Genomic DNA, 25,546 nt, shown 5'->3' on the forward strand with positions numbered 1-25,546 from the left:
GTGAAGCAAGTTTTTGTTTCTTCACGACTTTCAGTTGTAAAAAGTGTGACTTTTATGTTCTTATAGGTTCTCTGCAAATGCCGTTGTAGGTATGCCTTTTTTGTGGCATTTCTTTTAAAGAATAGGGAATTGCCAAGCCAAATTCCTTGCCTTCATTTGGAGGTGAAGCATTTTGATTAGTGCCATATTATGCTGACATTTTTTTCATAAATCAGACTGCAGTAACTTATGATTGAATGACCATAACCCTCTTTGCTTACAGCCTTGTACTTCCTGAGAAACTGGAGTATATTGTAAGCAAGTATGCTGAGCATTCCCACGATAAATGGGCCTTTGAAAAGGTAGGAGTTATTTTAAGACTGGCAACTGTCCAGGGCTAGTAAATAATTCCTAGGGTGAATATTGAAATTGAAATTGGATGGTTTGACTGTTAGACCCTTGTTCAGAGTGTATGGATGTCCACATGTTTATTTAGGGATATGTGGAAGAAATCTTTTGCTTAAGAAAATGCATTGCAATTTGTCACTTTTTCAAAGAATTTATTAGGACAGAGACTTGAGGGGACTGAACAAGGGGTGTTTGGTTTGGGAGGCGGGTTTTGTTGGTTTGGTATTTTGGTGTTTTGTTTTCAGGTCTTTTTGTTTGTTTTGATTTTTTGGGGGTTTTTTTGGTTGTTTTTTTTTTAATTTTGTTTGTTTGTACAAATAAAACAATTCTCTTGTTTGGAGGGCCTATAAATGCAAATTTGTAGAGAAAGGTACACATACATATAAATATGTAAATATACACAGTTTAATTTGAAACCATAAATTTCAGTTACTATTATTTAAGGTAAAAGATTCATTACAGTTATGTTCTTCAGCTCTTGATCTGTTAATGTTACATACTCTTCTCTGTGTTTCTGACTTCAGCCCCCCCAGAGAATTGAGGCAATCTTTTTTGCCTCAGTCTGTCCTGTTTCAATGCATGAGTCCACTTGAAAGGGGCCAATGTAAGTTAGGCACAGAATTGGTATTGTGAGACCTCCTACTCATAGGTGGCATCCGTTCTGTCTCAGACATGTTTTGTTCCAGTGTGTCCACAGATGGATGCACTTCTCCTGTGGCACTGAGCAGCTCTTGCAGTGGGTTAGCAGTTTGGTATGACGAAAGAAACAGGCTAATTTGCTCTCACTTGTCTATGTTGTTCTTATTTCATTGGGTTTTTTGGTTATGTTTTTTTCTTTTTCAGACTAATAGTGGATGGAAATATGGTGTTTCACTGGATGAAAATATGAAGACTCACCCATTAATAAGGCCCTTCAAAACTTTAGCTGAAAAGGTAATAGAGGAAATTTCAACTGCAGCAATATGAAGTAGATTGATTCGTGTGCTTCTAAAAATAAATTCCAAATATATTCTGTTAAATGTCAGGCAGAGGCACAAACTAGAATTTTTACAGTTAAGAATAGGTACATCTTTATGCTGAAGTGGTTTTTCAGTTAATCTTACACTGAGTCTTGTATAATTTGCTTCCATTAGGCATAATGTTCAGTGTTTCTTCATAGGCATGGGCAAATCTGTATTCAAAAGTATCAGTAGCACAGTTTTTTAATGCTTCCACAGATGAGAAATGACTGGCAGAAACTCCTGGGGCTTAATGAAAGTGTAATTTAACATATCTGAAGGCAATTTTGTCTTCCAGAAAGATGGTAGAAAAATGTAAAAAAATGCGTAGGAGATGATTCAGTTGAAAATGCGGAAAAGCATTTAAAGCATTTGAATTTCTTGACTAGGCACAAATGTCTTCTAATTGTCAGAACAGTGAAGTGAATTTGAATTCTGTTACTTATTTTTGTAATGATTCACTGGGAGACACAAAATTACATTTGTCCCTCTTTGCCATATTTTCCCTGTTCAGAAAATAGACATGACAAGAATCAAGAGTGATTAAAGATGTTGAGTTTCCTAAGATTTGTAAATTGCTTTGGAATCTTTGGAGAGGAGCCAAAGCATTGTTGGTTGTTATTTAAGCAATTCAAAGAGAGTTTTCTGAATTGTCTGAAATTAGAACTTTTGAACATAAAAATCAGGTTCTATCCCTAAAAGCTGTCATTTTGAGCAACTGTCAGAAAAATTCTGGTTTATGCTACAACCTGAAATACTTTTATTAAATTGATTTGAAAAGTCTTAATATGGCATACTCAGAATTTTGCCACAAATTTTCAGAATTTCTCTAACACTTTCACTTTCCAAAGGAGTCTTGGAATACAGGCTGTTGCTTATTCTTTTATTGGTAGCTGTGTTTATATGAAGAGGTGTATAGTTCAGTAACCTTCTGTATCTGTGAGTGGATATAAGTATAGGAAGACTAAAAAAAGGCCTTGAGTGATGCATTTGAAGGCACATACTTGCTTAACTACTTCATAGTACTCATAGTACCATCATTTTTTTATTTTTTTATGCTGGTGGAATTAATGAGTAAGTTTCCACATCCAATTACATTATTGCTCCAGAGTTCATTGCAGTGCCATTCATTTCTAGCATGAATCCTAGCAATAAATGCCACTAAGAATAAATTTTTAAAAAAAACTTTAAGTATTTCAAAGCTTTTCTCTTGTGTAAAAAGAACTTTATTTTGTCTTCTCATATAATATACAAATATTCTGTAGTTTTGTGGTACGTGGGACTTAACAGAGAAGGACAGAATATTTCTATTGTACTTTTGCTACTTAATAAATACAGAGAAATTTTGCATTCTTTTCTTCAAAGGAAAAGGAAATTTATCGTTGGCCTGCCAGAGAATCACTGAAAACCATGTTGGCCTTGGGATGGAGCCTAGAAAGGACCAAGGAGGGAGGAGAAGCAATAATACATCAGCGTGAAAATGAAAAGCTCCGTAGCATATCTCAGTCTAGTCAGGTAAGGTATAATGCCTTAAGTTTAGAAAACAAAAGGCCTGTTCATTAATTTATTAATAAGTTAGAAACAATTATGTCAATTTTATGTTCTTTTAGTGAACAGAAACTTTTTATGGTAGAGTTCTGAGATTGGAAGTCATGTCACTTTAATAAACACTAAGCAACACTAAAGAGGGGATTCCAAAAGGCTTTTAAGACCTTGAGGCTATAAGAGACCATAGATATTAATTTTTTAGAAGAACTGAAGAGCTTTTTAATATAGTCATTCAAAGAAAACAGACAAAGAATTTAAAGTCTTTTATTTTATAATAAATAAAACTAGCAGTTCTCTTTTTTTTTTTTTTTTGGTCAAACAGAAGAGCCTAACATGGGCTTTTGTTAAGATTATAATTATGACTGACAAATGAGATTGTACATTTGATGCATTTTTTTTTTTTAAATCTATAGGCAAAATTTTCCATAATTATATATTACCTAGCATTTTGATGTGAGGATAGATTTTTCTCCATTTGTAGATTTCTATAATCCCATGTTGAGATTGGTGTTCCATTTGTCTTGGAGGAGGAAAGCTGTTTGAAATTATAACAGTTGTTGAAGAATTGTTATTGTACCCCTTGAGGTGAATTACACACATTTGTACATAAATATAGTGAGAGTTAATAAGCAGTGCATTGGGCACAAGTCCTGGAAGGAGTGTGCAAAGGTGTGTCACAAACTAACTCCTTATGTACACTTGCACCAGCACTGATCCTGCGAGCATCAGTACCTGGCACCATAAGTCTGTGTTGGGTTCCTTCCCCAGGACCAGTTTTTGCTTACGAAAAGCAGCCCCTGAGCACTCCATTACAAGACAGTACTTCACCATTTCTTACCTCTTCAGCAGTCCTCACTCCCTTACAGGAAATTCTTCTGTCTCTGGACTCTCTGCTTCCAGCCAGTTGAATTGCAGTTGTTCTGCAGTTGGGCCTTCTTTCCCAAGAACATGCATGATAAAGACATGATTGAGTAGAAGTTTTCAGCACATATCTAACTTGAGTACAAGTTTGAAACCACTGATTTACATGTAACCATTCATATTTAACATGCACCTCTAACAGGTTTTTTGAACTGGAGCTTTCTCACTTAAACCAGTTGAAGATTGTGTTAGTATATTATACTCCTGCTTTTTCTTAGTCTGTAAATTCCCCAAGAAAATAATTTATCTTTTTGATGAATTGTCTCATCTTTAGCGCAGGGTTCCTTCAGGCTGTTCCCACATGGTTCTGCCATGTTTTGAAGGCACATCTTTTGTGTCTCATGACTGGTCTCCTCTCTTAGGCTAAAAGCTTAGATCTTAGCAGCCTGCCACTTGTTGTTTATAGAGAGATCTAAGTATCTGCAACGACCTGCATGCTTCCACACCAGCAAACATACTCTCAATCATCCTGAGCCTTCAGTACATTGCCAAAACAATAGGCAAACACAGTTTCTACAAGAAAGTATTAAATTGGGAGTGGTGTTACTCTAATCAGATCAATGACAGAGATGTTGTAGTTGAATATTTGGTTCTTTTATCTGAAATTATTTTATCTGAAAATATTTTTTTCCTGCTGCAGGGAAACGGGTATAGCCCAACACCACTTGATCTCTCAAATGTGGCACTTTCTAGGGAGCTTCAGGTTCGTATTTTGCCTATATTATGCTGAAATGAATGAATGTATTTGGTTTTATTATTACCAACAAGTTGAATTTTGTTAGATTTTATGAGTGTATTTGTGACTGTAGTTATGATATGCTGTTAAAGAAAGGTGCATGCTATTTACATACTGAAAGACAAAATTTCTACTGTTCATGCCATTGGTGCTTCCTGAGTTCCCAGAAAAAATTAAACATGAATCTAGGGAAGGGGCAACAGCATGTTATAATGTGTGTTATAATACGTGCTTGTGCTGACTTCAAAGAACAGCTGAATACAGAAATCCCACTTAACTATGATGTTTCTTTATCACAAGAGAGTAGACTTTACTCAAGACTGTAAATGATGTAGAATTACAGAATTTTTAGTTGTCCCCTAATCTTGCATCTTGTTTTTTCTGATGGTAATGTAGGGAATGGTTGAGGTAATGGCAGAAAACTACCATAATATATGGGCCAAAAAGAAGAAAATGGAGTTGGAAAGCAAAGGTAAGCCACAATCCTGTAAACTACACAAAAAAAAGACAAAGAGAATGAGGGAGAAGAAGCAATCTGAAAGATGACAGTGTAAGACAATCAAAAATTAATAGTTCCTTTTGTACGTGAAGCAGAATAAATCTTACAGTAGAAAAACTTACAGTTCTTTCAACTTACTAAAGGTGGAGGTAGTCATCCTTTATTGGTACCTTATGACACATTGACAGCCAAGGAGAAATCACGGGACCGTGAAAAGGCACAAGAGCTGTTTAAGTTCCTTCAAGTCAATGGTATAATCATATCTCGGTAAGTTGCACTTTTTTTCAGATGCTTGCTTGCATTCAGTGCACAAACCAGCACGTTAATCTTATCTCACTGCAGACTGGCAGTTATTAACATAATTACCATTTGGCATATCTTCTATGAATCAGAGTTATTTTTATGTTCAGAAAGACTCTTCTAAAACAGCATATTCAGGGAACATTTTTAATAAGTGTGTGATCATAGTAAATACAAAATGCAACAGTAGTGTAATTAAAAAGAAAATAATTTAAAATGTCTAAATTAGCAGCCAGCTGTGTCAGTAAGGATCATGGAAAAATTAATTCGAGGTCTGATACTGAAACATATCTATGTAAAACTGCTTTTTAATCCAGTTTTTGAAAAAAATACTGCTTTGAGTTATGTAAAGTAATAAGACAAAGTGGCTATTTTCTATTTCGTGGGCATTAACTTCTACTCAAGCAAAAGCACAGACTTCCTTAGTTTTTCTGTAACTTGAATGCTGTGTCTCAAAGTGAGGACTACTTACTGTAGTATGTGGATTTATATGACAGAACTGTGAATTACTATACTATAACTCTCCTGTTTTCCTGTATGTGAAACACCTGAGCACATAGGAAACCTCAATTTGCTGGCATTAAGCATTTTTGTAAACTACATTTTATTAATGAACAAATTTTTCTGTACATGCATAGAATCAGATCTTACCTGTTTTCATTTATTTCTACTTTTCAAGTCTCTGTCCCTACTGAAAGCATACTCAGAAATTTATAAAAATAAATTTTTAGGATCTGCAAAAGGTAACTTTGTTGGCTTCAACAATTAATAACATTTCTAAGAGATGAGAAAACAGTTCTAAGTATACATTTCTGTATTACTACAGAGTAAAATTCTCTCCTGCCATATATGTAGGCTCTCAGCCTGAACCCAAAATGTAGGTATGCCACCAAATATATTTATAATCTCCATAGTTGCTTTAGAGCCATTGAATAAGAAAACCTGGTTTACTTAGTGCAAATGAATGATCTTCTGAAACACCAATAGAATTTGTCAAATTTTGCAGCTGTGTGTGTTTGGGTTAGGAAGTCAGTATTTCAGTGTTTACACACGGGACAAGTCAACTTGAAAAAGCATGTTCAAACTCTCTATTGAGATGGGCAGAGAGTCAGCAGGGATTGTCTGTATAAGGATGAATCAAGATTATCCTCTTTTCAGTGTTTTCTTCAGATGAATATATGCATATATATATATAAACCTTTTGAAGTACTCATTGCAATTATCACATTTCAAGATGTCATTCTTGAAAATATTGGACTATTCGTTAAAACATAGGAATTGTTTATAATTGGAAACATATAGGCAGAACAGCATGTGTACATTACATATACCATCTGCCTCTGTTTTTGGGTTTTGCTCTTTGTTGAGAACATTTTTGAAACACTTTGTGTGTTTATGACATACAGATGAATCTCAGACCTTACTTAACTACATATTAGAAACAGTATGGTATTTCGTTAAGCACCTTTAAATCTCTGCAAGATCTTTGGATGTTGTCTTTTTAACTTCACAGACCTACCAACATCTTTCAATATTTAGGAAAGTGCGTGTAATCTCTTAGGAACCATGACTTCTTATAAACTCAAGAAGAAAATATTTAGTGACTTCACTGAGTATGCAGATAAATTCTTAGTCTCCTTTGTGAGAGTGGGGCAGCAGAAGATGCCTCTCAAGTGTACATAGCTGTTAATTCATACTAAATATTTTGATTGTACAGGTGATAAATTAATAGGGGGTCATCAAAGTATATAAACTAGAACTCTTGAAATAGAATTTTTTTTTTTCTCCAAATTAAACTATAAGATGGGAGGTTCGAATCCTACCAAATTTGTGTTTTAAAATGGAATTGGAACACCTTCCTCGGTTCTCTGATGGTGTTCCCCCAGACTATAATGGTTCCTTTCCTCTTAACTGTGTCCTGACATGGTCAAGAACATATATTTTATTATTAGATTTTTTTATTGTTAAAATTTCTGCTGCATCAACCTTCTCCCAGAATTACTTTTTTTTTTGCTTGGATTTCTCTCATAGCTGTTTTTAAACTGTTAGTCTAATCTTCCATTTTTTCTCCCTGATTTACTCCCACACTAGTGGTAAGGGCTCTCAGTACAAATGATCATTTTCTTATACCACAGCAGTGAGTTCAACAACTTCCCCTTTTTGTTGTTCCTTTCTTGCTTTTGCCTCAGTGCCACAAACAACCAGTTCCTTCCTTCTTCCCTACTTCTGACACACTGTTCAGCTCCTCTGTAGTCTCTGCATGTCCTTTGGCCAGGTTATTTTCTCTAACTGATAAGGGCTACTATTTGAAGAGTCTGTATAGAAGCAGATGAAGTAGCCATTATGGTTAAGCAGAGGTTTTCCTTAATGTCACTCTGTTACTTCCTCACTTGATAAAGCAGTTAGATGTCCCGGGTAACTGACCATCTATCAATGGAAAATCTCAAGCAGAGTTTAGTCTTTTTAATATTGTAATAAAGAGACTATGAAGAAGTTGCAAACTAAACAAATGTATAAGAGAATTTCAAGGAAATGAAGATGAAAGAATTAATGACTTGTGAAAGCAAGTATGTTTGAAAACAAAATAAATTTAAAAACGCATAAAATTAAGTGACTTCAAATGGATAATTAAAAAAAAATCCCTGTTCTTGTCCTGGATGCCAAGACAGAAGGCATCATTTGCAGTTTTGTGGAATGAACCCTTCCTTAGCAATGAATTGGAGAGTTTGGCTACCCTTCAGAGAAGCTTTGATGGTCTGGAGAAATGGGCTGACAGAAGTCTTATAAGGTTGAGCAAAGGTAAATGTGAAGTCCTATACCTGGGATGGAATAATCCCAGGAACAGGGAAGCTGAGCTTGAGAGCACATGTGCAGAAAAGCTCTTTGAATTGTGCAAGCTGAACACGAATCAGGAATGCATCCCTGTGGTGATAAGAGCTGTGTACTAGGCTTAATCAGCGAGTGTGTTCTGCAGGTTGATGGATCAAGAGATTCTATCAGGAGTATGTTGTCCCATTTTTGATTCTGCAGTGCTAAGGAAGACATTGAGAACAAAGTTGCTCAAGTGGGAGGCCACTGAGGTGCTCTGTGGATGGATGCCAATGTCATGCCAGGAGAGGCTCTGAGGCGTGCTTGGAATTTTTTCAGTTTAAAAACAGAAGGCTACAATAGGATTTGCAACTGTCTTCAACTGCTTCCTGCTAGGTTATAGAGAAAATGAGGTCAAACACTAACCCCTCAAAAGTAATAAGTTGTAAAAGGAAATTTCAGTTAGATATATGAAAATATTTCACCATTACTTTTTCATGGTAAGGGTGTTCAAATATTATAGGGTCACCAGAGTAATTTTGAAATTTTGATGTTTGAACCTACTCAATACATTATCATACAAGGTTCTGAGCGACCTGATCTTTAATATCTTGTATGTACCAGCCATGATTTAGGTCATGAATTTATCTTAAAGAATGAATAATACATGCCTCCTTAGAAATTATTGTATACTGTTGAAATCTTTCAGATACTTCAGTAATATAATAGTTTGTAACTTAACATTTAAGTTTTCATTTAGTAGTTGAAGTCATTTTGGCTTCTTTCCTTCATAAAATTAAAGGACAAATGAAGTTTAACAGTGATTAATAAAATGAAGGGTAGTACTTGGGGTGATTTTATAAAGATGCAACTGCTGACTTCCCAAACACTTGGCACTTAAATGTGCCAGCAGCAGAAATTGAGTGACCAGTGCATTACTTTGTTGGATTCAGATGCACCCTAGCTTTTTTGTGCGATAAGATAGTACTCTAAAGTTCTTATCCTCAAATACATATATTTTGGATACTTTAATCATAAGCTATTATACCTCTTATTAAAGTCAGTTAGTGTTTCTCTATTTCTTCTTAGGTAGTTGATAACTAAGAGTTACCATGGTAATTTTCTCCTTCTTATGACAATTTACAATAATAAAAAGATAAGGCATGAAATGCTTCAGAGCACTGCCATCATTTGTACTGCTGCCATCATCAATGCTACTTCTCTTAATCCTTTCTAAAACAGGGGCATGAATGACACAGAGTTGGATGCTTCATCCATGGAAAAGAGGTTTGCCTTTAAGTTTCTGAAGAAAATTTTAAAATATGTTGATTCTGCTCAAGAGTTTATTGCGCATTTGGGTAGGTTGCAGATTTTATTTTAAAAATATAATTATTGATATTTGGATTAATAGGTTTACATTTGTAGTGATCACTGGTTTTATTGCATTTAAGAAACTTAAATCATATCCTTTAATTTGCAGATTAAATTATTGTTTGTAACTAGCTAAACTAGTTTGTAACTATTATTATTTGTAACTAGTTAAACAGCTTCTGGTCTTTTATTTTTATTTGCGCAAAACAAATTTTGCGAGTCTATCTGAAAGATCTATTGTGTTATTTATTATTAGACAGCTTCTTATTTGTGTCTGCCTTTATTGTATCCTTGCAGAAGCTATTGTAACCAGTGGAAAAACTGAAAAATCTCCACATGACCAAGAAATAAAATTCTTTGCTAAAGTGAGTGATTATTTCAAGTAATGTTCATATACATTCCACTACACAGAATATGTAAATTTGTAATGTTAGACTTCTTTTCATATAATAGAAATAGATCTTTTCTGTTTTTTAATGATAACTAATCAAACTGTTACCAAATATTTTGAAATATCTTCAAAAATATGTCAGTATATTTGTTGGATTCAGATATTTCAAAACACTTCAATGTATCTGTTTCTGTATGAGAAGGAACATAAAAATTAAAAGGCGCCTTATTCATTACGTGATATTAAATGTTCTCACTGAATATATAAATTTTATCTGATTTTTTTTTACTACAAGATAGCACTGAAGTGCATATCATCTAATTAGCAGAAAGAAATATTCCTATGCAGTATTAGATCCAAAGCAGATATCTGTGTAACTCTGTTTATTATTTATGCAATTTTGAATAAAATTGTAAGAATTTAGGTTTTAATTTGCATGAGTTTGTGTCTGAAAAAAAAAATACAATTTTTACAGAACTAAAATTCTTTTAATGAGCGTTGAGCAATCAGAGCATTACTGCTACATTTACCATTGTTCTCTGTAAAAAATGCATTTTGTATCTGTATTTCTTAGGTTCTTTTACCATTAGTTGATCAGTACTTTACAAATCACTGCCTCTACTTCCTGTCTTCTCCATCAAAAACCCTCAGTAGCAGTGGATATGCATCAAATAAGGAAAAGGAAATGGTAGCAAGGTAAGTAAAAAATTAAGATGTCCACAGCAGGGTTTTATACAGATAACTAAAGGTCTCTTAGGTTAAAGAGAAAGAGATAGTTCAAAAGCACACTTTCCTCAGCTGGAAAATGAATATTTTATTCTGTATGAGAATGGTAGTGAGTGAATAGAATTCCTCATTTTATTATTCCTTATTACATATATATATATATATACACATACACATAATTAGAGTTAAGTATATATCATAACTATTTATTTTAAAATATATAATTATAGATGATAACATTGAAATACCAATCAACTATTCTGTGAGCAATGGAATTACTTAGTGTCTGATGGGGTTCTGTTTCATTGTTGGTGGCAGTTTCTGGTTGAAGCTTTTTTCACAGTTGGTTCATTTAAATGGTCTCACATTTATTTAAATTTTCAGCTATAAAAAAATGTTAAAAATACCACGAGGCAGATTTTTAGGTGGAATTGTGGACTCTATACAAAATCACTTCTGCCCCTGCACAAGTATTACTGGAATTTAATAATTATTGCATGTCTGTTCTGTTGGGATGGAATCAGCCATTTGACACAAAGTTATTCTAGAAAACTCCATTAAAAATAATTGCCTTTTAAGTTATAACGTGCTACCTATATGAAAATATTAATTTCTCTTTTCTGCAATTAAAATGTAAAAATAATATTAAATTATATTTAATTGTGTTTTAACTATGACTGTAATTTATTAATTTGCCAGGATTTTTTCTTGCCCTTGAGGTGTGCTGCTGGTTATTTTCTTTTGGAAATTTTGTACTGTAGTATTTCAAACTGGTTTACTCTCCTGCTTTCTTAGCTTAGCTGTCAGTTTCTCAGATTTCTTTTACTTTCCTTCACTGCATTGACCAGAGTTAACTGCTTTTTCCAGTGGAAAGTAGATATAAAAATTGAAAGTAAAGGTTACTTACGTGTTATTACATAAGATCCTATTACATAAGGCCTAGGACTCAACTTCCTAGATTCCATTCTTCAGTTTATCTCTCAACACATTTTTGCACTTCTCTAAATTATTATCACCCTTTGCTTCCATCTTTGTGGGTGGTAGTCCTTGTGTAGCAGTTGTGTGTAAGAGTGGTAAATCCCCAAGATTCTGCTTTACTCAGCTCTCAGATATAGACAAATGGGCAAGATAGTCCTCCAGGAGCTGGGAAAGTCAGCTCAGCTTCAGGAGGATGGAAGTGTTCAGTTTCATGCTTCCTCTCTGAATACTCCTGTTGCTTCCCTAAAGTCAGTCAGGTTAGCTTAATGAAGGTATAAGGATGCGTTCTAGGGCTGTACAAAGTGGCTTTACAAAGGCACATGAAGAAGTTAGATGTCTAGCACACATATCTGCTAGTATAACTGCAGAAATATCTTATAATTCTTTGTGCATCCTTCATTGAGAGATGTGGCTATCTGCCATTTTCATCTTATAGGAAGTATAGTATCTCCTTACCATTGTGAAGGTAACAATAAAAATCTGTGGTTAGTATGAGACCATACCAAGTCGTAAGGTATATGCTTCATTTTCTTAAGTCCTAATTCCATTTGCAAAGTATGGCCCAAATTATATGCAAGCCTGTCTAGCTGTCTTTGTTAAAATAGCCCCTTTAATCTATTCTATGCTATATTCTCTTAATTATCCTACTGTTTAGACAGGTAGGTTAGATATGCAAGTTTCTGAAATACTTGCCAGAAGCTCTTCTAATCTATATTATATTTAGGATTCGTATTATCATCATCAGAGGGTAAACACAGATTTATTTATTTACAAAGGATGTCCTTGAACATTATTTTAAATAGTATGAAGATTTTTTAACATTCATTTCCTGCAGAATGCCAAGTAAAACACTAAAATATTTCTCATTTTTTCTTGTTCTTACCAAAAAATTTTCTTATTCAGAAATAATAGCCATAAGGAATGACTCAGCCCTATAGTATGCAATTGTTGAAAACCACTGTCAAAAGAAAGCTTTAGATTTCAAGACACCTCTGAAGTGGTGAAGTATAGAAGATGAGAGATCTCAGCACCTTCAAAATGTCACTCTGCTTAATGCAGTTGACTGTTATCATCATGTATCACTCAAAGTATGCTTTCCAGGAACTTTGTTGTGTTTTCTTTTCATATTCCTACTATTCTTTACCTCACATTCCAAATAAATCTTTCATCTTTGTCTTATCTCTTATCTTGTTTTGCTCTCTCTGTTCTTCTCTACTTTAGCCTGTTCTGCAAACTAGCTGCTCTTGTTAGACATAGGATCTCACTTTTTGGTAAGTTGTTAAGAAAGAGCTTGGTAAAAAATTAAAGAATGCATAACCATTGTTTCTATCTTACCTAAAGATTTTCACAAGTATAGACAGAATTCTATTAAATGCTCCATAAGCTCCTAGTGAAATTAGTGAGGGCACTGAACATGGCTCTGAAGCCAACACCTAATAGAATGTGTAAAGTTTTGAAGCAGGAAGAAATAGCACATTCTAGTATCTCCAGACACCTTGAAAAAAATCAATGCTCTGCAGTTACTTTTAGTTTTTCAAAGGTAATCTTATGGTAATTATTTTGATTTCTGTCATCCAACTGTTGAATACAATAGACTAATTTCTCAATAGATAAAGGGGATGTAGGGAAAAATAATATACCTCCTACAAAGGTATTGGTAAAAAAAATGTAAAAGAAGTATAAGTACTGCAAGATACAGAGTTCAGAATGTTGCTAGATTAGGTGGTGAAAATGTGCCCTAAGTAGGCATTAGTTATTCTGTTATTTCTTATATGGAAATTGACTTAAGAAATTGCAAGTTAGTCCCAGAACCAGACTTAACTCTTTCTCCAGTGACCCAAGGTGGGAGACTTTTGTAATGTTTTGTTTAAACTGTGCCTCTCCAATAATGACATTTTGGATCATTAGATGATGCTATGTTTTCTGTGGTATTGTGCTCTCATAGTATCTCTTTCTAACCAGGCAGTGATTCTGCTACAATGGTGAACTGCCTGCACATCTTAGCTCAGTCTCTTGACACACGGTAAGTTTGCAACTTTTGTACTAACTGCAAACTACGAATGTTTCACAGAGCTTTTCAGAAGCAATTGGATTGTTTCTGTATTTTTTTATTCTTTATTTGTAATCAATGATCTTAACAGCATCAACAATTCTGATATTGCCTTCTGTATTAGCAAATTTTGTCTAAAGTTTTTCATCTACATTTGTCTGCTCAATGTCTGTCATTCAAACACTGAAAACACTTGTCATCCTTTCCAAGCATATTTGAAGACTTTATGGGGAGATGTAAATGACACAACCATGGGAACTAAAAGTAGTGATACCTGCAGATATAAAGAAATTTTAGTGCATAGTGGAAAATTTGTAATTAGAATTATGCAGAGTATATTAATATGTGGGCATAGTTATATTTGCTAACTTTTAGAGCTTATCATTGAAATTATTATGTAGATTAAAACAGAGGCCAGAATTGTTTTCTAATTTGAGCTGTTTTCTGGCCTGGCTAAGTTACACAGCAGCCTGACAATGAATTTACTGTGAACTGGTGAACAACCCTGGAACCTTCATTAAGGTGTTGGAGAAATGTGCAAAAAATCTGTGATTCCAGTATTGCAGTTGTATTTTCTAGATTTATGGTGCTCTGAAGTATCCTGACTTACACACCTAGTAACTGTGGCTCCTGTAAGACTACAGGGATTATGAGTTGGGGGTTTTTGAGCATATTTTATGGAGGAGCTTTCTCACGACTTACGACATTTACTGAGAAGGCGTTATCTTATTTGAAAGCAGATCACAAAATTCTGAAAAGGCAAGACTATGGATCAAGATCTTTATTTTTGTTATTTTGTATTAAATGCTCAAAGATAATTGTTGCTTATACTGCTAGGCAGATGTAAGTGGCCTTTTCTCTTCTTAATGTGATATTCCCTGATAGGTGTGGGTATCTTCAAAGACTGACAGAATGTAACTAACATGTACATGTATCTCTATACAACTACTAAATATCAATACAAAGTTGATATATTTTACCTTATTATTTTTCAGAACTGTTATGAAATCAGGATCTGAGCTTGTTAAAGCGGGATTGCGTGCCTTTTTTGAAAATGCAGCTGAAGACTTGGAAAAAACTTCAGAAAATCTTAAACTGGGAAAATTTACTCATTCACGAACACAAATCAAGGGTGTTTCACAGAATATAAATTATACTACAGTAGCATTGTTACCAATCTTAACATCAATTTTTGAACATATTTCACAATATCACTTTGGAATAGATTTACTTTGTAAGTATTTTATTTTATTTTTAAATTTTATTGTGTTTTACTGCTGCAAGTGCTTTTTAGTAATGACTGCATGGATTCAAAGGATGAAATTCTGTTTTCAGTAACATTCACATTTCCAGCATTAGTTCTGAAATTAGCAGCATAGTACCTTTTTCTAGTACATGTTTAAAAATAATATTCAATAAGCTTAAAGTTAATTATGTACAATATTTCTCCAAACATTGAGAGAGAAATTAAAATAGCCCTTTAAGTGGTCTCTTAACAAATGTGTGGATGAGACTAGTTTTCTGTGCAAAATTTGTATTTCATTATATTAATGGAGACAACTTGCTATAAGTTCCCTGTGGATATTCCTTTACATGGGAAAACCACTGTAGGTCTCTGAATTTAAACTTTCCCTATTTTTAGCATCAGTTAGTTTAAAAATACTGAAATGACTCCTTAAGATTCAGCAATATGCTGAATGGTCTTTTGATGTTCTAATGTTTCTAATGGGTGTAATTGTGTTCCAAATTTTTGTATATATTTGGGTCATAATTAAAAAATGGATAACCATGAAAATACTTTCTTTAAAAATACTTTCTTTAAAAAGATCATGTACCTAAAGGTTAGACACACAGAGTGATGTCATTTAGCTTAAAATTGTACTCTGTGAGTGTGATAACCTGGAATATTTTATTAGCAAGTATCTGCTGTCCTCTTGGAATGTCTAATGATTTGGTAGGCTTTGGAATGAATGTAGATGATAGACCAGGTATTAGAGACACTGAAGGTAAACACCATGTGGAGTACAGACAGTCAGAATGTTCAGTGATACACGTGCTAAAAGTTTTAGACACCATTTAACAGATTGCATAAAAAAGATGTTTGATATTTGAAAAGTAATCCTTAGCTGAAGAAATACTGATAATGTATTTTTATTTTCCTCTAGTGGGTGATGTACAAGTTTCATGTTACAGAATTCTTTGTAGCCTCTATTCTCTTGGAACTGGAAAGAACATCTATGTTGAAAGGTATTAAGTGTAAAACTCAGCATGCAAAATTTTCTCTTCTTTAGGAGTCTGTTGCTTAGGTAATAAAGCAGTTTGGATGAAAAGTGAATTTGAAAGAGTGAGAGATGTTTAAAATACATGTTCCCTTAAAAGTAGTTGCCGATACTTTAGCATTCAATTCCACAGGGGAAAAAAGCCCTCAATAAAAGTAAATAACTCATCCTGCATATGGCATTGTATCTGCAGGGAGTTTATTTTTCCCATAGAAAAAGCTAAATTTTTCTTTGGGTTGCTATTAGGTTTTCAAAGCTTTTCTACCACATATTGCTGTGGTAAGTAGACTAAGTACTAAGTAGGAAGCATGTGTTTCACACCTAAGTCTGCACAGAGTTCTCAAAAGAGTTACCCTGAGCATAAAATCCTGAGGATATGTAGAGTATTCTGACAACCCTTAACTCTACTAAGAAACCACTAGTTACTTTTATTTTAAAAAGGATAAGGTCTGTAATTCCTTTAAGCATCTAGTTGCTATGCTATGTTTCAAGCCCTTTCTTCCAATAAAAGGGGATCAAATCTGTATCTGTTAGCTCAGAAAAGAGAACACTAATTGCTGGTCTGTCTATCACAAGACAGGAAACAAGATAAGGATAACCCATCCTTATACTTCTGAAAGTTTTAGGTTAGGCAATTTTCCTTGCCTTTCTTATGATAAAAAGTTTAAGATCCATAGGGAGAGAGACTAAACTGGAGGAAATGCAAGTCTTAGTAGATGCTTTGCCTAGTGTGAGGAATGCTGGTCTCCAATTCCTTCCTTCCTTCCAGAGTTTTTTCAGAACTCTTTCATACAAAATGCAGGAGCTGTCTGGTGAACAGCTCTTTCGTCCCACTCTGCATGCATGCACGTGTGTGCACAAGTTGTATGCTCTCATTCAGGCATTTATGCATCCATCGCTAATCACAAAGCTATACTCTCCTTCTTCTCTTTCTGGGCTTCAAAATCTTAAATGCTACTTTACATAGATATGATAGGAAAAATAGAAAGTGCCTTAACCCTTATCTAACTAGCAATCAGGTCTCCTCACAGGAAATGAAACATGATTGTGTTTGAGCTGCCTTTGAATAAGAAGAGCTCACAGCACAGGCCTCCACTTGATTGGCAAAACATGTAAGCACTGGACAATGTCCTTAAACATTGATGCTAGCAGCATCACCTTTGCCTACTGCAATCGTCTCCTTAGAATGAAGGAAGAGGGATCAGATTAGATATATCCAAGGAAACTAATTCGTCTCCTAAGGCTGTGTGAGAGGTTCTCAACTGTGGATTTAATTTTGTTTGTTTTTAACTGGGCTCAGGCTCCTAAATTACAGTTGTAGGCAGACATCAGTGTCTAGGTGGGAAGTAGGATTTCAAACACAGTGCTCAATGTTTCAGCAAAACTTAGAAGTGAGTGATTGAGCTGACTTGAACAGTTATTCAAGTTAAGCAATGTTCAGTTTCAGGATCAAATTGCAGGTTTTTCTCCTGGTGAACTTTGGCAGGGACATTAAGAAATTTTAACTTTCATTGCAGAATGAGTCATAGTTCACTTTTCATAGATAAATATCTCTTTTTGTGGCTAAAATAGCTCTGCTGATTCTACAACACTGCTGGCTGCAGGGGCTCAGGATTACTTAGGTGGATTGCTGCTGCTGCCCTTTTCAGACAAACTTCCATTGTCAAGTGTTTTATCCTTTTCCCAATCCCTTTTGCAATGCCCACATCCCAGGACAGGGATCCCAGTTGCTTGGCTTCACTACCATCTAATTTCATATCATGGGACATGGTATCCCAGCACTGGAGCAGTCAGGTCATGAGGGGCTCACCTGCCTGGTGGATGAAATCTATTCACGCATCTCACAGCTCACCCAGGGATAGGGATCAGGTGATTATCTCTCACCCTGAGTGTTCCTCCTGTTGTGAGGGCCCTACTTCCTCTTCGTCCCTCATTAAGCAAACTGATTTTATCTTGGATTTTTTCTTCTGTATAGGGGTTACTGCTACTGGCACAGATTGTTCCTCTGGTTCAAATACAGTTTGAATGGCCAAAACTTGTTGATCTGCTTTCCTTCTCCTCCCCCCAAGGGTGCTGTCTAGTATCAACCAGTGCCCAAAAATAGTAGCTGGAGCCTAGCAGGTTGCATAACTTTGCACCTCCCTGAAACTGCCACAGCAGTTTTCTTTCAAGTATTCTGCCACTTTATCCAATACTGTAGTTGCTTGGGGGTGAATTTAAAAACCATTGGAGCAGAATCATCCTCCAAAAGCTGGCCCATTTTCTTCCACCTTCCATGCCTATCCACCCTTGGGGCTGATCTCTGAAATACTCTCCTAAAAATCTCTTTTGTAACTCCATGGTGCAGACTGAAGTGAGGGAACCCAGCAGACCAAGCAACAAGAGCATGCTTTCTTTAGCATCCAAGGGAAGTTCAAAATCCTCAAAAGCTGTTGTAACAGGCCTGAAGGAGGAAAAGGGGGTGAAAAGCTGAGGAAAATTATCCACCATCTTCTTCCTACAGGCTGGGGATTAATAATGGGCTCCCTGAGGTAGTCCCCAAGGTGAGGGCAGGAGAGCAGCACTGAATACACATCCCAAATGATCCTCATTGTCCTTGTTGTTGTCATGTCATAGGCTGATATGACACAGTGCAGCAACAAAGCAATCCTGATCCCTTTCCCTACTCTGAAATATATCATCATGAGGAGCACATATTGCATTATACAGGAATATATACAGGGTTAGGTACCACAACCATGTGAACAGACCGAGCAACATTGTGACCAGTAGCTCTCGACCTAATACAACAAGTGCTTAGATCACATTTTTTTCCTACCCACTCTGGTCAGATCTGTTGTTACCTCAACCCTTCCTGCCCTATGCTGGGTGCCAAATAAGGATGTTGCTTTTAAAATGGTATTCCCTCAGTGCTCCCACTGAAACACTCCAAACCTTGTGCCGCTTGCTCAGTCCCTCCTCCCCCCGTCCCTTCGGTGGATGGAGAGAAGAATTGGAGGCAGTAAAGGTAAATATCATGGGTTGAGATAAGAGCAATTTACTGGAAACAGCAACAAAATAAGGCAATCAACAGTAACACAGTACTAATGACAGTGTACAAGAAAGAGGCAAACAATTCACATGTGCTTGCTCACCATCACACAGGACCTCAGACATTGTTCCTGGCAATGACAAGAGGTGGTGTAGAATAACCTTTGGGTCCTGGCCATGCCAAAAATTAACCATGTCCTGATCAGAACCAGAACATTGGTGGAGGTGGGGTTTTTTTAACTGTCTTTCTTACACCACTGTGATCTCCAGTAGTTCTTTTCATGTGAGAAATTAATTTTTTCTAAGTTGTCAGATAGTTCCTAATGTTTAAAAAAGATAAAATAAATCAGCAATAAATGTTAATACTTCTTTTTATTGTGTATGCTAGAGACTGAAATCCTGGTGAAATGCTTTTCCTCTCCCATGACTTTTAGTGTCTCTCATATACAGGCAGCGTCCTGCGCTTGGTGAGTGTTTAGCATCTCTTGCGGCAGCCATTCCAGTGGCATTCCTTGAACCTTCTCTCAACCATTACAATCCGCTGTCAGTTTTCAACACAAAAAGTGCAAGAGAAAGAGCAAGTAAGTACTCCAACTAAGTAATAGAAGTTGTATCATGAAATATACGTATAGCTCAGCAGAGATCTTCTGCTACTGATGTCTCATTACTTGCCATTTTAGCCTTGCTTTACTTCATTGAGACTGTGGCAACCCTGTTCTCTTTCTCCTGATATTTTTGGGTTTTTTTCTGAACATGATGTTTGAACATTTTTCTAAAGGTGCATACTGTAATACTTAAAGTTTAGTTGAAGATCATATCTACATTACAAATATTTATGGCAAAATACAGTTGTTTACATGTAGCAAAATGCAAGAGGTATAATATCTGATTTAAGTGAACAGGAAAGTAATTTCTATGTTTTTGTTGTCCAACCAGTGATCCAAAGCAGTTTGGTATAGGGAACTCCTGGCAGAATATGATTAATTCCATGAAACCTTGATCAAAGAGAGGGTTGGAAAAACGGGCAGAGAAGAGCTGCCTGAAATTCAACAAAGGCAAATACAGGGTCCTGCCTCTGGGGAAGAAAAACCCCATGGATCAGTCCAGGCTGGGAGCTGACCTGCTGGGAAGCAGCTCTGTAGAGAAGGACCTGGGGGTGCTGGTGGGCAACAAACTGTCCATGAGCCAGGATTGCCCTTGTGGCCAAGAAGGGCAATGGGATCCTGAGCTGCATTAGGAAGGGCATGGCCAGCAGGTTAAGGGAGGCGATCCTGTCCCTCTACTCAGCCCTGGTGAGGCCTGACCTGGAGTGCTGTGTCCAGTTCTGGGCTCCTCAGGACAAGAGAGACAGGGAGATCCTGGAGCAGGTCCAGTGAAGGGCAACAAAGCGGACTGGAGCTTCTCTCTTACAAGGAAAGACTGTGGGAGCTGGGCCTGTTCAGTCTCAGGAAGAGACATCTGAGATGGGACCTCATCAATGTATACAAAATATCTAAAGGGAGGACATGAAGAGGATGGAGCCAGGTTCTCCTTAGTGGTGCCTAGCAATAAGAAAACAGGCGACAGGGAATTGATGCACAGGAAGTTTCACCTAAAATGAGGAAGAGCTTCTTTCCTATGTGGGTGATTGTGCATTGGACCAGATTGTCCAAAGAGGTTGTAGAGTCTCCCTCACAGGAGACATTCAAGAACCATCTGGACACAAACCTGTGCAAAGTGCTCTAGGATGACCCTGCTTGAGCAGGGAGGTTGGACCAGGTCATAGAATCACAGAATAACCTGAGCTGGAAAGGACTCACAAGGATCATTGAGGCAAACTCCTGTCCCTGCACAGGACACCCCAAGAGTCACACCATGTGCCTGAGAGCATTGTCCAAATGCTTCTTGAACTCTGTCAGGCTCAGTGCTGGGACCACTTCCCAAGTGACTAGACCAAGCTCCTCATAAATCTTTCCCTTCAGAGCCTTTCCCATCCTTGTGGCTCTCCTTTGGATGCTCTCTAAAAGCTTAATGTCTTTTTTATATTCCATGCCCAAAACTGCACACAGGAGGTAAGGCCTCACCTCAAGGTGAGGCTGCCCCAGTGCAGAGCAGGACAATCCCCTCCCTTGCCCGGCTGGCGATGCTGTGCCTCATGCCTGCCAGGACACGATTGGCCCTCCTGCCAGGGCACTGCTGGCTCACTATAAACTTTCTTCCAGCCAGGGTCCTCAGGTTCCTTTCCACAACACTTTTCCAGCAGCTCATTCCCTAGACTATACACACAACCCCAAAATGTGCCTTACCCATTCTGTGATTCTGTTGAAAGGAACATGAGTCCTTCTACACTGAATTTCTTTGCTTGCTTCTCTCCCAACTTACTTTTGATGGACTCATATCTTAAAGTATGTCAGTATTTTCCTCACTGATCCATGCAAGAGTCACTACCTGCCAAAATCATTGTACCTTTAAACAAACAAGCAAAACAAAATGCAGGTTAATGCAGGTGGATTACACATGCTCCATATAAAAGCAGTTATGGAAAAACTTCCTCTAGCCCTTCCCCCTGTCAACTCTGCTTTATAAAAACAGCACTAGTGGAAGAATTTTGATTGAGTGACCGGCACTAGATTGCAATAGGTTGTTAATTGCCGAATAAGCATCCTTCAGTTTCTGATACAAGCATATGATAACTGGAATTCTTTCCTGGCATTTTTGTTGGGGAATAGATGTGCAGGATTCACGAATTAAGTACAGTTTCATTTTAACCCCACCCATAATTTTAAGCTGTTTGTTTCCTTTTCCCCAAGATAGATTTAATCTTTGGCAAATCAGTGTAAAAATTGTGAATGATTATGGATACAATGTCCAGAGTATATCCAATTTTAATATAAGCTTTCTGTTCTGCACTTTTACATAGCTGCACTGCTCACCAGACAATTGCAGGACACTTTATGATAAAGCCATAGCTTTATGGCAGCTACTGTTTACATCATTGCTATATGCATATCATCTGAAAGACATAACTTATGAAAGGAGATACCCATGCATACCCCAAAGTGTGACTATAGTTCTGTCTGTCCAAGATGCTGAAGGAAAAAAATCGGAGTAATTTGTATTTAGGGTTTAAACATAGATGTTCTCTTTCATTTTGCTAATTAATCTTTTGGTTTTCTACTATTACTTGCAGTTTTAGGCATGCCTGATACAGTAGAAGAAATGTGTCCAGAGATCCCTCAGCTGGATAGACTGATAAAGGAAATAAATGATTTAGCAGAGTCTGGAGCAAGGTATACTGAAATGCCTCATGTAATTGAGGTGATCTTACCCATGCTATGCAACTATTTATCCTACTGGTGGGAAAAAGGGTCCGAGAGTGTTCCTCAAAGTGCTGGGCCTTGCTGTACAATGATAACATCTGAGCATCTGAGCTTCGTTCTTGGAAACATTCTGAAAATCATTAACAACAATTTGGGAATAGATGAAGCATCTTGGATGAAAAGAATTGCAGGTATTGTAAATATTTTTGAACACTAATTGTACTAATAATATTTAATTGCTTTGCTATATTTTACCTTATTGCCCAGTGATATAAGAGCAAAAAATTATAACTAGAACCATCATGAAAGAAAGATAAGTAATAGATAAGTAACAATAAGAGAAATATGGGATTTTTTTATTATTAGTTCTATGCATGCATTGTAGCATCACTGTAAGTAGAGAGCTTTCTATTCAATATAAGGGATTTTGAAAATCACCTTCTCTATGCACTGCATAAGAGCCTTAGCACTTAATTTGGAGTTGTGAATTCCATTGATTTTTCAAGACACCTGAGTTTTACAGTAGAGGGTATAATTGCTGTGAACTCTGTTTATGAAATATTGGGACAAAACGGAAAGAAAATGTAAATGGTGAAATAATCTCAGGAGTTACCCAAATTCAAAATGAGTTGGTTTGTCTGAGTAAATGTGTGAGCTATTAAATAAGCTGAAAGGTTTTTTTAAATATCCCATAAGATATAGTACCTATCCTGCTAAAGAAGTTTACCATATCCAAATTTTATCATTCTTGTTATACAGTGTATGAATGTAATGTGCATAACATGGTTCAAGAAAATCTCTGTAAAGGTAATAATTTCCTGCTAAATTTGAATAATCAGTACCCATTAGTACTGTGGTTTTGATATTATTTTAAATGCTGGAAATTCTTTAATAATAACAAGGATTCCGTTAAAATTTAGTAAGAAATTTGCTGCTTATTTGTAAACAGCATTTCTTGCAGTTTTGTAGCGATTGTTCATCTACATAAGGTGCTAATATACTCATGTTGTTCTTGCAAGGATTTTTGACTCAGGTAGTTTACATTTCATTGCTAGCACTTGTACAAAATTGATCTATGACCTTTAATTACTCATTCATTCCATGCATTTTGCCCGAGGCAAAATAGGTAAAGGAATTCTTCCAGAACACTATCTTCTGGAGGTTTTCTGACATTGGATACCAAAAAACCCATCCCAGGCACAAAAAAACCCAAACAAAACAAAAAGTAATTTTGTGAGAACTTTGTGTCTCAGTCCTTACTTTGCTTAGGTTCTTAGTTAGACACATGGGACTTGCCAAAACCATGATAGTTTAATTTACATAAGACTGAAATACTTATAATCCAAATCCATAGTCTTTTAATCTCTCAATATGCAGTTTTTATAAAGCTACATTCACAGTTTTTAAAATAATTTTATGATGCAGAAATATATGAAACCCAATAACCTTTACTATTTCTAGAATATTAGCATTAATATTAATTCACCAGTTATGCATTAATCATAGAATTATCTATATTTTCATGTATAGTTTATGCTCAACCCATCATCAGCAAAGCCAGACCTGATCTCCTCAGATCTCACTTTATTCCAACACTGGATAAATTGAAGAAAAAAGCTATGAAGATAGTAATGGAAGAGGAACAACTGAAAGCAGACAGTAAAAATGACACCCAAGAAGCTGAGCTACTCATTCTTGATGAGTTTGCTGTACTTTGTAGAGACCTTTATGCCTTCTATCCAATGTTGATACGTTATGTAGACAACAACAGGTAAAAAAACCTAATAATTAAACTCGTATTTATTGCTTATAAATATACTAGAATCTATGATCAGACAAAATTCACTTAATATTATTGTGAGAATCAGATCTTTAGTATTTTACGATTCTTAAATCTTAATCCTGAGTAATTTAAGATTCTTAAAGAATGCTGTACCTTGAATTCACACGTTTTGCTCAGGTGCAAATTCCTAGATTAACTACACTAATGTTACCTGATCTATTAAATAGAGATTATTATGTTAAACTGTCTTTTTTAAAATATCTTATTTTAAATTTCTCTTATTTTTGTAATTAGAGCTAATTGGCTAAAGAAACCAGATGCGGATTCTGATGAACTCTTTCGAATGGTAGCTGAAGTTTTTATCCTGTGGTGTAAATCACATGTAAGATAAAATGTACACTTTTTCTTCAATTTCATTCTATCTTTAAATAGAAATGTGGTACATGCAGATGAGTTAAACTTCTGGTGATTTATTTTTTTTCTTTAGAATTTTAAAAGAGAAGAACAAAATTTTGTGATTCAGAATGAAATCAACAATTTGGCATTTTTAACAGGAGACACCAAGAGCAAGATGTCTAAAGTAAGTTAATAAAAATTTGTGGATTAGGTAACTCTACACTGTGTGTTTAGTATGCTGAAAGAAGGCTCTGAAAATCTACCCAGATTGCAGCTGCTCTGCTATTAGAAGAAAAGAAAAATAGTTTTGCTTTTTGATGACAGATGTGACAACATGCAAAATATAGTCTATGTACCTTAGAGTTACATTCTAAATGTCTGCTAATACTCAAAGACACAAGATTAAAATAAAAGTATTGATTTGAAAAAGTTGCACATATAAGAGAATATGGGCTGTATTATAAAACATGGGTTATTGAACATTCAAGAAAGAAAAAAGTAGACTATTTTATAAAAGCAAGTGAAGAAACGTTGATTGCCTCATCATTTTTATGTGAATGTCAGTCTGTATTGTTCTGTCAACTCTGATGGAGCACTGCTGTCTTTGCATATACCTCTTTATTTATACATATAATGTGCCACAGGTACACCATTTTTCTTGTTTCTTGTTAATTAACACATTCATTTCTTTTTTGCTAATTTTAAATATGACAAGATGCTGATATATGATGGCTTCAAAGTACATTTGTTACCTGTATAATAGAGAAATTGTCAAGGTAAAAATGCTGCTTTGACATTAGCTGAGGACATTGCCTTACTCAGCTAAAGCCAGATGAAGTCTAACTCCAAATTAGTATTCACAAATATAGTGAAGAAACCCTTTCTTTTATTCATATTTATAATGTGTTTGAAATAATCCTATTTTGAAGGTGTAGCAGAGAAGTAGCATTTAAAGTTTTGTATTTCACTGTATTTTGGTTACCCATAACCTAGCTGCTGTAAGTCCAGTTTCAAACAATAGAGGGGTAGATAAAATGTGCAGTTGC

The 25,546-nt window shown here is 35.7% G+C and overlaps 1 protein-coding gene across 17 annotated transcripts in view; it reads left to right on the top strand.

Annotated features, from left to right (window-relative positions):
* Positions 1–25,546, top strand: part of RYR3 (ryanodine receptor 3) — a 201,968-nt gene that overhangs the window by 128,054 nt on the left and 48,368 nt on the right. For all 17 annotated transcript variants that reach the window (XM_048306945.1, XM_048306949.1, XM_048306947.1 and 14 more), the window contains exons 53-70: positions 263–341; positions 1,231–1,320; positions 2,751–2,900; positions 4,495–4,557; positions 4,987–5,062; positions 5,233–5,356; positions 9,440–9,555; positions 9,866–9,933; positions 10,534–10,655; positions 12,885–12,934; positions 13,626–13,686; positions 14,709–14,947; positions 15,879–15,960; positions 19,473–19,603; positions 22,192–22,512; positions 23,852–24,092; positions 24,399–24,486; positions 24,592–24,684. In XM_048306945.1, coding sequence (XP_048162902.1) covers positions 263–341; positions 1,231–1,320; positions 2,751–2,900; positions 4,495–4,557; positions 4,987–5,062; positions 5,233–5,356; positions 9,440–9,555; positions 9,866–9,933; positions 10,534–10,655; positions 12,885–12,934; positions 13,626–13,686; positions 14,709–14,947; positions 15,879–15,960; positions 19,473–19,603; positions 22,192–22,512; positions 23,852–24,092; positions 24,399–24,486; positions 24,592–24,684 — 2,194 coding nt within the window. The remainder of the gene's footprint in view (positions 1–262; positions 342–1,230; positions 1,321–2,750; positions 2,901–4,494; positions 4,558–4,986; positions 5,063–5,232; positions 5,357–9,439; positions 9,556–9,865; positions 9,934–10,533; positions 10,656–12,884; positions 12,935–13,625; positions 13,687–14,708; positions 14,948–15,878; positions 15,961–19,472; positions 19,604–22,191; positions 22,513–23,851; positions 24,093–24,398; positions 24,487–24,591; positions 24,685–25,546) is intronic.

The sequence above is a fragment of the Corvus hawaiiensis genome, chromosome 6, assembly GCF_020740725.1.
Source record: "Corvus hawaiiensis isolate bCorHaw1 chromosome 6, bCorHaw1.pri.cur, whole genome shotgun sequence".
NCBI classification, from domain to species: Eukaryota; Metazoa; Chordata; class Aves; order Passeriformes; family Corvidae; genus Corvus; species Corvus hawaiiensis.